The following is a 16,057-nucleotide window of genomic DNA, read 5'->3' on the forward strand; positions in this document are numbered from 1 at the left end:
GGCCGTCTCGTTTGCATTGGCCCGGAGCCGCCGTGTTTCGTTCGTGCGCGCGGGCACGCTCCTCTCCTCCCAGTCGAAAGCGTCGTAGGATGTGGCTGGCTAGCGGTAGCGGAGGCAGAACAAGTCCAGGAGGGGAAAATGTACGCTCTGACCCCGCCTCTAGTCAATCAAGATTATTATCTTCGGTAGCAAAAGGAGCTCGGTCGCTCGGTCTACACACACTTTGCCATCGTCTATAGCTGATCAAGCCACTCGGCCAGCCCGTTTGCCAAAACAAAAGTTAGTCGGCCATGCACTCAGGCTGCTTCCACTTCTATGTGGTCGTGTCGTTAGGAGGATCCAAGTACCAAATCTCACTCAGTTGACTAGGATCCAGAGATTGCAACCCAACTCGAGGAATATTTCCAGCACCTTGCAGTCAAAATATTGTCCAAGATAAACAAGAAAAAAAAATACTGCCAGTATGTGGCACATGTGTTTCAAAAATCAGTAAGCTGCTACTCCAGTTGAGTTAGGATATATGCATTAACAGTAGATTCATTGTTCGTGGACTGCACAAACCGGAGATGCATACAAAGTTACAACACCATGTGTATTATTTCAAAACGATAATGACCATGTTCATTACCAATTCAACCATGCATGCCCATCAATCAGTTTTCAGCACAATCATGTTCGTGTAGTACCAACACCGACATTCCCGCAAACAGTTATTCTTTAAGAACCATTCACAAGCACGTCATCGTCAACTTTACAAAGCTTGGAAGTTGTAACAAAACAAGCACGGGTCATCAAGAGGACCATTCAAAGGCATGCACACGACGCAAATTCTACCATACTTGGTGCAAAGAAAAATCACTTTAGCCAGATTTCAGTCAGCTGACTTTTAGTTTTGTGGCCAGTAGATTTTCTGTCCGTTGGATTGTCCTTTAAGATTTGTGAGTTTTTTTTCTGCTTTTATTTTTCTATTTTTCAGTTGAGTTTCTTTTTCTTTACGTGTATTTTCTAGATGTTGAGTGTGTGTAAATGTATACATGTACAAATTATGTTAAAGTATGGAAACTTCACTCTTATATATTAATTCGACATATTCTAAAAAGTGCAACTTCTGTGCTAATTGTGTGGAAATTTTATTTATTTTTCATTTTTTTATTCTTCAGGGTAATAAAAATGCTAATTGTTTTTGTGCTAATTTTTTTGCTAATTAAATATTTTTATTATTATTATGTGTATGAATGCATGAAAGTACTATACAACATTTTTGTAAATTATACTCGACAGCTGAAGTTACATTATTATATGTGTATTACTGCATATTATAAAAAGTGCAATTTCACTGCAAAGTTGTGTGCAAGTTTTTTTTATTTTCTTTCTTCTTAAGAGTAATACAAATGTCACTAATTTACTCTCTCTCTCTCTCTCTCTCTCTCTCTTAGAAAATGTTATTTGTTTTATTATTTTTAGTTTTAAATTCATTTCCCGTTTTTAAGGATGATACCAGTGCCACTAATTTGTTCCTTGTTTAAAAACTTTGTTTCTATGTAAAATTCACTATTATATGTTTATTCTTACATAACTTAAAAGGAGCAATTTATGTGTAAATTGTGTGCAAATTGTATCATTATTATTTTTACTTTCTTTCTACTTAAAGGGTGGTCCCAATGCCACTATACTTGATTTCTTCTTAGATAACAAATATTTTTATTTTTGTGTTTGTAAGTAAGTATGCACACAAGTATGATATACCATGTGTGTAAATTATAGTAGAAAGAAAAAATTGCACCGTATATGCTTATCTTCTGCATATTACAAAAGTGCAATTCCAGAGCATACTTGTGTGCAAGTTATTTTTTAATTATCTTTCTTCTTAAAGGGTTTCATTTTCCCCTAGAAAACTTCATTATTTTGTTTTTTTGTTTTTGTTTTTATATTTTCTTCCTTCTTAAAGGGTTTCATTCTTACATAAAAAACTTCATTATTTTGCTTTAGTTTTAGTTTCTGTATTTTTCTTTCTTAAAGGGTTTCATTATTCCTCAGAAAACTTCATTATTTTATTTTATTTTTGTTTTTTATTTTATTTTATTTCTTCTTGAAGGGTTTCATTCTTCCCTAGAAAACTTCATAATTTTGTTTTAGTTTTATTTTTTATATTTTCTTTCTTCTTAAAGGGTTTCATTATTGCACAGAAAACTTCATTATTTTGTTTTAATTTTAGGTTTTTTATTTTCTTTCTTCTTAAAGGGTTTCATTATTGCACAGAAAACTTCACTATTTTTTTCTTTCTTCTTAAAGGGTTTCAATCTTTCCTAGAAAATTTCATTATTTTGTTTTTGTTTTTTATTTTCTTTCTTCTTAAAGTGTTTTATTCTTCCGTAGAAAAAATCATCATTTTTCTTTCTTTTTTTTTCATTTTATTTCATTTTCTTTCTTTAACGGCAATTCCAATTTCGTTCCTCTATTATATGGTTATCCTTTCGTATAAAAAGCACAATTTCTATGTAAAATGTGTGCAATTTTATTTTTGTGAAACCCTTCTGTGTACATTGTGTGTAAATTCTGTCAACATTTGATTTATTTTTTATATTTTTATTTCTTTTTAATGATAAGACCGATTCCACTAAATTATTCATTCTTAGGAAATTTCTTTTTTGCGAAAATTTCATGATTATATATTTATTCTTGCGTGTTATAAAAAATGCAATTTCTGGATAAATTAAATGCAAAATTTTCCATTTTTCTAATATTATGTATATATTCATTTTTTCTCTAGAGAACTTTATTTTTTTATTATTCTGTTTCAGTTTTTATTTCATTATGTTTCTTCCTTAAGGAAATACTAATGCCACTAATTCATTTCCTACTAGAAAACTATTTATTGCGAAAAATCCATTATTATATGCTTATTCCTGCATATTATAAAAGCATAATTTGTGTATACTTGTGTGCAATTTTTTAATTTTTTCATTCTCTTTTAAGCGCAATACTAATGACACTAATTCATGTCATCTTACAAATCTTTTTTTTGCAAAAGTTGCACTTTTACAAGCCTATTTTCTTGCATATTATAAAAAGACGTAAATTCTATGTAAATCATGTGCAAATTTGGTTATTATTTTTTAGTTTCCTTTTCATTTTCTTCCTTTTGGAGGGTAATACCAATGCCACTAATTCATTGTTACTTAGTAAACTTCATTATTTTGATTTTGTTTGAGCTTTTATTTTATTTTATTTTATTTCTTCATTATGGGTAATACCAATGCTAGTAATTCTTTACTTGTTTGGAAACTTTTGTTTGAGAAATTTCACTATTATATGCCTATTCTTCTGTATTATAAAAGAGTGCAATTTTCTGTGCAAATCGTGTGTAAAATCTATCGTTATTTTTTTGATTGTTTCATTTCATTTTTTTCTTTAAGGATAGTACCAATGATACATTCCAAAAAAATTGTTCCAGAAAATGTAGTACTAATGGCACGTATTCATTTCATTTTAAAAAACTTTTCTTCGCAAAAAAATCCACTATTACATGCTTATTTTTGCATTTATAAAAATGTGCAATTTTCGGTGTAAATAGTGTGCAATTTTTGTTATTATTTGTTTGAGTTGTCTCTTTTTTTCATCTTTATTAAGGTTAGTACCAATGCCACTAATTCATTCTTAGAAAACCCCTTTTTGCCAAAATTCTACTAGTATAGAATTATTCCTGCATATTTTTTAAAAAGTGCATTTTCTGAGTAAATTGTGTGAAAATCTTGTCATTATTTTTTTCATTTTTTCTTCTTAAAGTGTAATACTGAAGACATGAATGTATTCTTTTAAAAGAACTTCTCTATGGGTAATACTAATGGAACCAATTCATTCCGTCTTAGAGAACTTTTGTTTTGCAAAATACTCCTCTATTATATGCTTATTCTTACATATTGTAAACAATCATACTAGCAATCTTCCACGCCGAAAAAAAACAATCTTCCTTTTTTTTTCTAGCCATGTCTTATCCAGTCAGGCTCAACTCATCTCATCTTACACACGCATAGGACAACTTGTCATGGCACCGCTTGCTTATGAAACAATATGAGATTACAAAATTCAGCAACTCAGCTTTGCTATTAGTTGGTGAAAGGACATGCATACATTGGTCGGTCCACTACTACCCAAGGGAAGCCTCGCTAGTACACAAATCGACTGAAACAAATTGTGGTCAGTTGACTGGCCCAAATATTGTTTTCAGTCAACTGTCATCTAGCCGCTCCAAGAAACATACCTCCTCCCCTGCCTTCGCGTCCCCTTCCCCTTCCATAGGGTGGTATTGTTGTTGGTCATGTTGAGCCTCTGTTGTCACGGCCTCGGCCATGGCCATGCTCATTGTCCTCCTCCGCCAAGTTGCTTTCGCCGCCAATGCCACCGTCCACCTCCACCTATCGCCCCACACCATCGCTCTCCACTGCATCCACCCCTCCCTCTGATCCATATGTCGACGATGCCACATTATTCGGATGCGTCCTGGTCGCCGGAGACAACACCAATGACCACGAGCTCGAGCTCCCTCTGGCCCCAAGTCGATGGAGCAGCGCCTCGCCCCCTCCCGCGGCCGGTCATGACTAGAAGAGAGAGCATCGGGTTGTCGAAGACTTCACCAATGTGCACGCGGTCAAGTTTCATTCGGACGCGAGTCGATGTGGGGAGCCTCACCCCTCCTGCGCCCCCATGCCAACCAACGACGTGCAGCTTGCACACCCCCGAAAGGATGCAGCGTTTGCGCTGCCGCCTTGCTCGAATCATGTCGCCGCTAGCGGCCGAGAGAGAGAAGAGGAAAGAGAGTGGCGCCGGATTGTGGCCTAGGGTTTGTGTAGTGGCTGTGAGGTTATTTATGTTTTCTGTTGTGTGTGTACTGGGACGGGCTTGACCAGATCCCAAATTCAAACGCAGGCCGAATCTTTCGGGCGCTCGGTATTCTGATAGCCACCGGAAAGGCCGGAAAACTGGACGAACTTCGAATTCTCTTCTTCGGCAATAAAATATTGGTCACAGATCGCCGCTACCACCACCGCCGCCGCCGCCTCGCAGCTCAAAACCCTAGTCCTCGTTCCCAAACCCCGGCTAGCGTCCATGGAGAACCCCAGGCCCCTACCCCCTGCCATCACCCCTCCCATGGCCCCCCTCCCCGTCCACCCACCCATCGCCCCCGTCCCCGTCCCCGTCCCACCCCGCGCCCCCGCCTCCACATCCGCCGCTGCCGGAGGCGGGGACGATGACGAGGTCGGCTACGAGGTCTCCGACGACCACCGCGCCGCGCGGAAGCGCCACGAGCGCGCCGTGCAGGAGCTCCTGCAGCGCCGGCGCGCCTACGCCATGGCCGTGCCCACCAACGACTCCGCCGTGCGCGCGCGCCTCCGCCGCCTCGGCGAGCCCATCACGCTCTTCGGCGAGGGCGCGATGGAGCGCCGCGACCGCCTGCGCGCGCTCATGGCCCGCCTCGAGGCCGAGGGCCAGTTCGACCGCCTCCTCCGCGCGCAGGAGGACGAACAGGTAGTCCCGGGCGACGACGACGACGACGAGGGCGCGGAGCAGATCAAGTACCCGTTCTTCACCGAGGGGACCAACCAACTGCTCCAGGCGCGCGTCGACATCGCCATGTACTCACTGCCCCGCGCCAAGGCCAGGGTCGAGAGGGCCAAGCGACGCCTCGCCGACCCCGACGAGGACCCCGAGGCAGAGGCCGCCCTTGTCGTGAAGCAGGCGGCGGATTTCGCGCTTGAGCGCAGCGAGATTGGAGACGACCGCCCGCTCACCGGCTGCTCCTTCTCCCGGGATGCCTCAATGCTCGCCACAAGCTCCTGGAGTGGGATCGTCAAAGTATGGAGCTTGCCACAGATAACCAGAATCGCAACCCTGAAAGGCCATACAGAACGTGCAACTGATGTTGCCTTCTCCCCAGTCGACAACTGCTTAGCGACAGCCTCAGCTGATAAAACTGCCAAATTGTGGAACAGCGATGGGTCACTTCTGATGTCTTTTGATGGCCACCTGGATCGTCTTGCTCGCCTTGCTTTTCATCCATCTGGAAAGTACCTTGGTACAGCTAGCTTTGACAAGACCTGGAGATTGTGGGACATCAACACTGGAACTGAACTTCTACTCCAGGAGGGACATAGCAGAAGTGTATATGGTGTCAGCTTTCACCCGGACGGTTCTTTAGCTGCATCTTGTGGGTTTGATGCGAGTGCTCGAGTTTGGGATCTAAGATCAGGAAGATTGTACTGTACCCTCATTGGACATGTCAAACCTGTCCTAGGAGTCACCTTCTCACCTAATGGTCATCTGGTTGCAACCGTGAGTGAAGACAATTTCTGTCGAATATGGGATTTGAGGACCAGACAAATGTTATATTCTATACCAGCACATAAGAGTCTCATCTCGCATGTGAAATTTGAACCCCAGGAGGGTTATTATTTAGCAACATCTTCCTATGACACTAAAGCAGCGCTATGGTCAACTCGGGATTACAAACCAATTAAAAGCTTGTCAGGCCATGAGTCAAACGTTACTAGTCTGGATATTAGTGGAGATGGACAACAGATTGTGACTGTTTCACTTGATAGAACGATAAAGATCTGGTCATGCAGAGGCAGCGCGCGGGATAATGAGATGGAGCTGGATTAAGCATTGATTCCACCGTTGCTGGAAACAGGTTGTGCTAGTCTGTCCTTTTGCTGATCTGTTGTTCCAAGCTCTTTACATTCGATGATGCTATTTTATTGTGTCTATAATCCTTGGCCTTTGAAATACTAGATTACCCGTTGCGCCAAAATATTTGTATTTGTTATAGTAACTTTAGGTTTAGGGTACGAATTGTAATCCTTATATATGAAAAATTAAGAAAGACTTATGTTTCAAAATATATATTTGAGCTTGCATAATTAGTTACGTCATTCGGGTAACATGCAGCGCCAAATGGCGCAAGGTCCCATTTAAAACCCAGAGTGCTTTGAAAAGGATGGTCTTTCTTGGTAACATTAGGTTTTAGCAACCACTTAGGGCATCAATTGAAACCCTCGGATGAAAAATTAATGAGGATTTCTCTTTGAAAAATATATACTTGAGCGTGCGCAATTTAGAATCGATCACATTTGGAAACATGGGGTTGAAATAGCTGTTAAGATAGTTAATACCTTGCATAAGATAGCATATGATAAGATAGAATCAACGGTACACTTCTTCCATAAGGATTCAGTAAACTTCATTACATGGAAACTAGCCAACAAAATATTTCTTCACCAGGAAGCGTCTTTGATTTGCAGCTCTTTGCCCAGACATCTTTGGTATTGGAAAATGAAGTAGACATTACTTCAGCTGGTGGTATGTTCAGCCTTTTTCTGTTAAATGGAAGAGCTGCCTCCGACGATGCCACTATTTCTCTCAACAAAGCATCCGACAGAAATAACCATAAGAGAAACACAAGCAGTCCATAACTCAAATAAAAAACAAATGGCCCATCTCACTATAAATGTACCACAATGTGCACAATTATTGATGCTTTCAGGCTAACACATGTTCTTCACAGCAATATTGCTTCACAGCGAACTTGGCAGCGCGTATAAACACAGAGTTGCAGACTGGGAGAACTGCAGATCGAAAAGCATATCTGATAGGTATGTTTGCCAGGCATGCCATACATTTTCTATAGTACCTTAGTGGAAATTCCACCAAACATGACTGGAAAAGATTGCCAGTTTTCAGTTAACATTATATCAGTACAGAAGATGCAAGTATTTAGACAAACATAATTGAATGAGCAGCAGTGCACACTGATCTTTAGACGTAACGCCGTACAGAGAAGCTGGATTGATTCATGTAGCAGAAGTTATGTATCAGCTGGAAACAGAAGGGTGGAAATACATAGTGTAATTACCGGAATGGTATAATTTTGATACATCCCACTGTCTCACGTATCATCCTAGCATAGTTGCCAGTCTAGGAATACGTCCTGATCTTGTGTATGTGTTTCTCTAATCGCATGCCCATAGACATGCCTATCCGCCACCTCTTAAATGTTGACAGGGGTTGTATTCATAATCTCATCATCCACAACGTTTTTCCTGAAGGACAAATTAAGTGCAGTCACGTTCCTTTTTTGCTCAGAAAAGGTATTAATATATTCGACTGCAAGTTACCACCACCTGGCCTTTATTTTGGTGCTATTATTCTCATGTGACAGCAATATAGAACAACGTCAGAATCTTGACAGTATATATCTTGACTTAATAGATGTACTCCCTCCTATTCATATTAGTTGACGCACACTTGGTACAACTTTGTATTAAAGTTGTACTAAGTGTGTGTCAATTAATTTGGATCGGAGGGAGTATGACTCTTTCAAACCAAAGATTCCTAGCTGCTTTTCCAAAATATGCTCACTTTCAGTGTAAGTGTTCAATAGGGAATTTATTACTACTGGTGTTGGACTGTCAAACAAAGGAAACCTTAATTACTGTGGTATCTCTCCGTCTGTATTTACTTAGAAAATAATTCCCCTGGAAAAAGTGGGGAATCCATAAACAAAGAGGAATTCATTTCTACATTCTTAATTAACCAATGAACTAAAAATCAAGAGGGGTTGACTGGCTGTACCCGTGCACTAAATTGGCAGCCGGTACGCATGTGTTTCTCTAAACTTTATTTCTATCTTCTGAATAGGAAAACAATTTTGGGTTTAGCTACGATTGTAAAAAACTTGATGGCGAGAACTATGTTGCAACCTTGCAGATCCTATATCCTAATGGTAACCATGGTAAACAGCAACCTAGGCGACAAACAAAGGAGTAGCACCAAGCAGAATGTACCTCTAAGTATGCCCAGGATAAGCTGTTGCCATTGCCATGGAGTTCATCATTGTCCACAACTAGCTCCTCTTGAACCTGTGGTTGAATGACCTCCTGATCCTCCTGCTGGGGCATGGCCCAATAGCTACCTTCATCCCATCCATCATCATCTGGAATGTCATTGTTTAACTGGTTGTCATCTGGTTCAAATCCTTGAAGGTTATCAGCATTTTCAAGCAGAGGATGGGGGCAGGGGCGGCGCCAGCGTGGGGTCGTGTAGGGGCGGCCGCCCCGGGTAAATTTTGGGACCTAGGGTAGCTCCTCTACTACTTTGGTTAGTGGCCGCCATGGAAGATGAGACGTGTTCCCTGTAACCTGTGTGTTCGATCGTGGGATCAGCCGAGGAGGAAGACGAGGAGCGAAATAACGATTCATTTTTGAGATGGGCCAGCTAGTACGTCTTATAAGTTGGTAGTAAAGGCCCAATTAAGCAGGAGCCCATTTTTATGTACAGCTTCAAGCCTTGACGTTCCCCAATTTCTCTAACTTCCCATCACGATCGACGGAGTAAACAAATCTGGGCATTAGGCCATCACGTCTTCCGCCGCCGGCTCGCTGCCTCACCCTGGTGCTGCCCAAGCCCGATAGATGGTGCTTAATGGAGATCTGAGAGCCGGGTCGCCGCCTTGCCGTTCCCAATTTCTGGCAACTTCGCCACTGGAATAGCCATGCGCCGCGCTTACAAGTACAAGCAAGCAGCCATGGAGGACACAAACAGCAGGTTCTTCTGCTCTCCCCCAATCTTCTTTTCTTATCTTTTGTTGGTATAAGTGTCATATTATGCTAAGATTTATATTTTATTTTTTGTGCATTTTTTGAACAATCTGTGCATGTTTTAGGTACCTGGACTTGAAGATTGGACATTTTGGGATGAAGAACGAAAGATTCAATCAGCGGGAGCACAAGTTAAGCCTTATAATTGTTTTGGTTGTTTTTAATGCTTTTTTACCTAGTTCTTGAGATTGAAACTACTTTGAACAATTGTTTGTGTTGATTGTCTTATCTGTATGCATACTACTTGCTAAATTTATGGTGTTGATTGTCTTGTTTGATACCATCATGGATTCGGATTTTGTTTACTTTAAAAGTCTGCCCCGGGTAACTTCAAATCCTGGATCCGCCACTGGATGGGGGTCTACACCAGGTGGAGGGAACGGGTCCTCATCAGCTGGCCCTCGCCCAAGCATGTTCTCAAGAAGCAATTCCATAGAGCATGACCAGGTATCCTCTTCAAAATCCTCTCCCTCACACCATATTAAGCTCTTGGGGATGCTGCCAAGATCAGTTACTTTAGCATTAACTAAAACCCCTCCTCTCCTAGTTTCATCCTTCTCCCACATCATCAACCTACCAAACTTGCTGATCGCATGCGTCAGATCTTCAGTGGTCCAAAAATCAAAAGGGACTCCAGTCAGCAGCAACCAAACATCTCTGTTAAAATAGGTGCGTCTCCAATTTCTCTCCTCATTGTGTTTGACAAAAGTAAGGAATATATCTCCAAATGCATGCGGATTGTCTCTTATTAACCTATCTCTGTCCCGAACCCGCGCAAACCGCACATACGCTTCTCCAAAAGGGCACTCTTGCCCATCTCTCACCTCAGCATGAACAGAAAGGGGGAAATCTTCAACTACTTCTCTGACATTCTGAAAAATACCTCAGCTGGCCCAGTCTTGTGCATGAAGATAAGTTGGAGTTCATTGATTGGTTTGCTAATATCCATATGCCAAATGAAGTAGACTGGATGATCATAGGAGATTTCAGCTTCATTAGAAGCCCATCTGATAGAAACAGAGCTGGGGGAGATGCCAATGAGATGCTTCTTTTTAATGAGGCCATTAGCAAATTAGGTTTTGTTGAGTTGCCCCTAAAAGGCAGACAATTTAGTTGGTCTAATATGCAACTCGGCCCTCTTTCGGAAAAGTTGGACTGGTTCTTCACCTCTGCAGCTTGGCTTACCTCTTATCCTGACTCTGTGGTGCTACCCCTTGCTAGACCAATTTCTGATCACCTGCCTTGTATGATCAAAATAGGGACTTCCATTGCTAAATCAAACATTTTCAGGTTTGAAAATTTCTGGCTTCACCACAACACTTTCAAAGAGATGGTGGCCAATGCTTGCACATACCTGTGGGTTACACCGACTTTGCTAAGAAAATTACTACTAAATTTAAGAATTTGGGAACGGCTATTAAGTTATGGGCAAAACAATTGTTAGATCTTAAAAAGCAAATTGCCACCTTGAATGACTGGATTGGATTATTTGATACTTTTGAGGAGTTCAGAGAGTCAAGTCTTTGCGAATGGAATTGCAGATCTATTTTGTTAAAGAAGAATTACTTGTGGTCCTTAAGAACCAAATGATTTATTGGAAGCAAAGAGGGAGAATCAAAGGGGTTAAATTTGGAGATGAGAACACAATTTTTTTTCACACAAAAGCAACCATAAACCTTAGAAACAATCACATTGCTATTCTTCAGAACGATGACAAGGTGAAGATTACTGATCATGATGGAAAATCAGCTATTTTGTGGAATGCTTTCAAGCAAAGATTGGGCATGACTGAAGAAACTACTATGCATTTTGATCTCCGGGATATTTTACATCAACAACTTGACCATGCCCTCTTTGAAAGTTTGGAAACTCCTTTTACTGATCAGGAGATAAATGATGTAGTTAAGGAACTACCCAATGACAAATCTCCTGGTCCTGATGGTTTCAATAATGAGTTCTACAAAGCTTGTTGGGGTATCATTGGTCCAGACATCAGGCAACTAGTTCATGATTTCCATGCAGGGAACATCAATTTGGAAAGCATTAATTCCTCATACATCACTCTCATTCCAAAGGTGGATTGCCCCATATCACCAAATGACCTATATCCTTGCTAAATAGTTGCCTCAAAATCATCACCAAGCTATTGGCAAACAGGTTACAAAAAATCATCTTGAAGATTGTGCACATTAATCAATATGGGTTTCTCAAGGACAGAGCAACCCAAGATTGCTTGGGTTGGGCATATGGATACCTGCACCAGTGCCATGCCTCTAAAGAGCAAGTGGTTGTGTTAAAATTGGATTTTGAAAAGGCTTTTGACAAAATTGAACACCAAGCAATTTTGGAAATTCTCAAGGCTAAAGGATTTGGTAGTAAATGGATTCACTGGATGAAAGTGCTATTTAATTATGCCTCATCTTCTGTGATACTCAATGGAGTGCCAGGAAAGGAATTTTATTGTAAGAGAGGGGTCAGGCAAGGTGATCCCCTCTCCTCTCTACTGTTTGTCCTTGCTGTAGACCTACTTCAATCCATCCTAAACAAAGCAATGAGCAGAAAGTTAGTTATACCCCCTTTAAATGTGGGTAGCTGTCCTGATTTCCCTGTTGTGCAATATGCTGATGATACCCTGATCATTATGAAGACAAACCCAGTTCATTTGTTCAATCTCAAGGCTTTGCTCAATACTTTTGCTACTGCTACAGGTCTCAAGGTAAATTATCACAAATCAAATTTGATTCCTATCAACTTATCTGAAGACAGATCTGACATCATGATTAACACCTTGGGATGCAAAAGAGGTTATTTTCCATTCACATATCTTGGATTGCCACTTGGACTAGTTAAACCCACTTGGTGCAGAGAATTGCAAAAAAACTAATGGGACTGGCAACATTCATGACACAAGCTGGGAGACTGTTACTGGTCAAATCTATTCTTGCATCTTTACCAATCTTTTTCATGTGTTGCTTGGATATACCACAGACCATCAAAAAACAAATTGCAAAATATCTTAGACACTCTCTCTGGAGAGGATCAGACATGGAAGATCACATGCCAGCAATGGTTGCTTGGAGTGTGGTGTCTAGACCTAAAAATCAAGGAGGCCTGGGAATTTGCAACTTAAGTGTGCAAAACAATGCTCTTCTGCTGAAAAACTTGCACAAATTCTTTAACAGTCACAACATTCCATGGGTAAATTTGTTTTTTGGGAAATTTATTACAGTAATGGCATGTTGCCTGGTCAGAACATGGTTGGATCTTTTTGGTGGAAGACAAATTTGAAACTGCTTGACTTATTCAAATCCATGGCCATATGCAGTATTGGTGATGGGAAGTCTGCTCTATTCTGGACTGATCAATGGCACTCTACATGTCTATTTCAATGCCTGCCTCACTTATCCTCTTTTACAAAGAATACTCTATTATCAGTTCAGGAAGCTACCAACTTGGAATATTTGGAAGACCTGTTTCACCTCCCCCTGTCTACACAAGCTTATGAGGAATTCCAGCAACTTGAGATCATCTGTGAGGAGGTTAGATCATCTGAATACAGGGATTGTAATGACACCTGGAGCTATTTATGGGGGTCTGCTAATTTCTCTTCTTCAAAAGCATATACCTGCATGATTGGAGTTAAAATTGTACCACCTCACTTCCAGTGGGTTTGGAACACATCATGTCAACCCAAGCACAAAGTTTTTTCTGGATGGTGCTTAACCTACTCAGAAGAAAAACATTTCATTTGGACACATACAACTGTGTTGTGATGGATTGTCAACAGGAAGAAACCTTACACCTATTCTGGGGATGCCCTTTTGCTGCTTTTTGTTGGAACTTTGTTTGCCCCAACAAAAATGTAGCTCTGTCAGTCTTACAGACCATTGAAGATATGAAGCAGAGTCTGGCCTTGCCTTTTGCTATGGACATTATTATTTTGGCTTCTTGGGCCATCTGGATAACTAGAAACAACAGGATATTCCCAAATCCCCCCTTCATTTCAAAGATGAAAGGACACCTACTTCATGGAGCTCAATTTGTTAAAATTCAGAATGAAGAAGTACTCCACTTTGTATCAATCATGGCTGGACTCTGTATTGTAATTTTCTTGGTTTTTCTTTTCTTTTCTTTTACTTCTCTCTGTTTGGCCTTTTTAGATAGCTTTTATTTTATTTTATTTTAGGTTCTATTTTTGTTCTGTTGGCTTACCTCAAGCCTGTAAGACCTGCCCCTTTGGGGCCTTTCAGGGATTTTCCCTACTGTGTACAGTCAAAAAAAAAAAGAATGTACCTCAACCGCAGCAGAGGCTGATGAACAGAGAAAACAACCGCCACACAGGTACATGTTATTTCCTTGTTTATAGTTGCTACATCACCTGCAAGATAACCATTAAAAGCTGCAACCACAGTAAAACACCTTGCAGATTCAGTATTTCACAATTCGTCAAAACTATCAAAGTTTTAAATACAATCTCTCCTTGACCCATTGCATGGCTACTGCCAGTGCCAAACTATCAAAGTGCCTTTTCAGCTCCGCAACATAAAGAAATTCATTTACCCCAAACACCTAGATTCACAATACAGCAACACCAATGGACCAACTGAGTGGTGTCACCAGCAACGTAACCTACAGTCCAAAAAGTAAAATCTGATGCCTCCAGCTAGATTGCTGAACAAACAAACTACTTGATTCTAATGAATAATGACTGGGTGCATCCTAAGCTCATACAGCATGATTTATGAACATAGTTTTTTTTTCAAAGCATATATATGAAATAAATTAATTAACTAATTTGACCAACCGCTGTCGCCATCTTCTGAACTTAATCACAGGAAATGGCTGCATAGAGCAAAAATCCAAATCACATCAGTGAAGAAAAGCTATTTCTATGAGGCACAGTAGAAGTGGTTAGGAGAGGAAGCTGCAGTATCCTCGTCCCTTGTTGCCTGAGAATAATAGAAGATCAATTATATATATAGAAACTCTATTAGTGACCCAGTTATTCTTCACTCTGATCGATCGACGGGATGAGGGGCTGGCTCAACCAATCCTCCACAGATGTTATGTTAGTTAATTGCTATTGAATATTCCTATTTGGTTGGACAGGATACTGCAGACTGGCTTCTGCAAACATCCAGAGTTAGTCCATGTAATTCTTTAAATTTATTACATAAGTAGTCGTTTCTGCCAACCAAGTGCCAACAAAATATGGCATCCATTTTTTTTTTGCATGATTTGTAACCGCACTCGGTTGGTCTGCTATGTGTTATCATTGTTGTGAAACCAGCTAGTAATGAAAATATCGCTTGCCTATTTTGTTAGATTGACCCAGCCAATTGTAAGAGCATCACTTCCGGATTTGGTGTTTTCCTGAAAGAGCAAAGGGGCAAAGGATTTCTTCAGTATTGCACAAGACTTTGATCTATCTGGCTGGTTCTGCTTCAGCTGAGGCTATCGCCGATGTTGCCCTCTGCTCTATGGAGCCATGGAGGTTGTGAAGGTCCGTGTTCAGACACAACTTGCCTTTGCAAGAGGTTTATCTGATGGGCTCCGTAAGTTTGTGAAGGCTGAAGGATATGCTGGGTAAGTTGAGGCAAGTGACTGAAATATTGAAATTTATTGTTCTCTGTAACTGTAATCTCGCTCTTCATAAACAACTCTCCTTATGCAGCTTGTACAAGCGAATTGTTCCGCTCTAGGGCCGACAAATTACTGTTGCTTAACTTGTAGCCCCAGGGATAGAGTGTTGCTTCCGTGTGCTGAGTTCAAACCTGTACGATGAACACCAAGTTCAAACCTGTACGATGGCAGTGAAGTCGCGCCACCGAATCTCTTTGCATCCTGATGTAATTAGTTCGTTAAGTATTCAATTCTATAGCAGTAATTATTTCTGAATTTCTCCTGCTGCTGGTTACCGAGTTCCAAGTGACATTCAGTGTTCTCTAAAGGAATTTTTTTGTACTACTAGTAAAAATGATTTTTATTACATGAGATATTTTCCAGAACCATCAGTTACTCTTCAACGTGGAATCTATTCATTATATGGATTTGTTATTCCTGGGCCATGTCGTTGATTATATGATTTTATGTTTTTCCACTATTGGGAAACTGCAATCGCAAGTGTAGTGGGTGGCGGTGGCAGTTATGTTTTGCCAGTATTGGGGAATTGTAAGCGTGAGTGTTGGTGTTATGTGGATACTTTCATTGAATTATTATTATATTCTTAACATGCAGATCATTGGCCCATTGTATTAGTGGTATTGGATGAACATGCAAAATAATACTCTTATAAACAAATATAATGGTTTTAGATCATTAGGTAGTGATCTAAAATGTCGTTTCTAAATATAAGTCTTTTTAGAGCCATATGTAGTGCATATTGAAATCTCTAAAAAGAAAAA

The 16,057-nt window shown here is 40.4% G+C and overlaps 1 protein-coding gene across 17 annotated transcripts; it reads left to right on the forward strand.

Annotated features, from left to right (window-relative positions):
* The first annotated feature begins 4,946 nt into the window (after positions 1–4,946).
* On the forward strand, positions 4,947–15,551 carry LOC125536245 (U4/U6 small nuclear ribonucleoprotein PRP4-like protein). Of its 17 annotated transcripts, none has more exons than XR_007294939.2 (5): positions 4,950–6,688; positions 7,562–9,600; positions 9,719–13,994; positions 14,979–15,239; positions 15,328–15,551. XR_007294939.2 is itself a non-coding variant. In XM_087543467.1 (2 exons), exon 1 carries the CDS (start codon positions 5,107–5,109, stop codon positions 6,658–6,660), a length of 1,554 nt encoding a protein of 517 aa, XP_087399593.1. In that variant the 5' UTR covers positions 4,947–5,106; the 3' UTR covers positions 6,661–6,688; positions 14,979–15,551. The 17 variants fall into 17 exon arrangements, 2 of the variants coding, with proteins under 2 accessions (XP_087399593.1, XP_048555388.1); XR_015615898.1 differs by having other exon boundaries at positions 9,719–10,322; positions 10,456–13,994; positions 14,979–15,551; XR_015615897.1 differs by having other exon boundaries at positions 9,719–10,100; positions 10,201–13,994; positions 14,979–15,551.
* Positions 15,552–16,057: the final 506 nt, after the last annotated feature.

This window comes from Triticum urartu, chromosome 2A, assembly GCF_056163025.1.
Source record: "Triticum urartu cultivar PI428250 chromosome 2A, HENAU_Tu73, whole genome shotgun sequence".
In the NCBI taxonomy this organism is placed as follows: Eukaryota; Viridiplantae; Streptophyta; class Magnoliopsida; order Poales; family Poaceae; genus Triticum; species Triticum urartu.

Excerpts from the sequence above, each read along its gene's own strand:
- LOC125536245 (XM_087543467.1), top strand. The coding sequence starts at position 5,107 with ATGGAGAACCCCAGGCCCCTACCCCCTGCCATCACCCCTCCCATGGCC.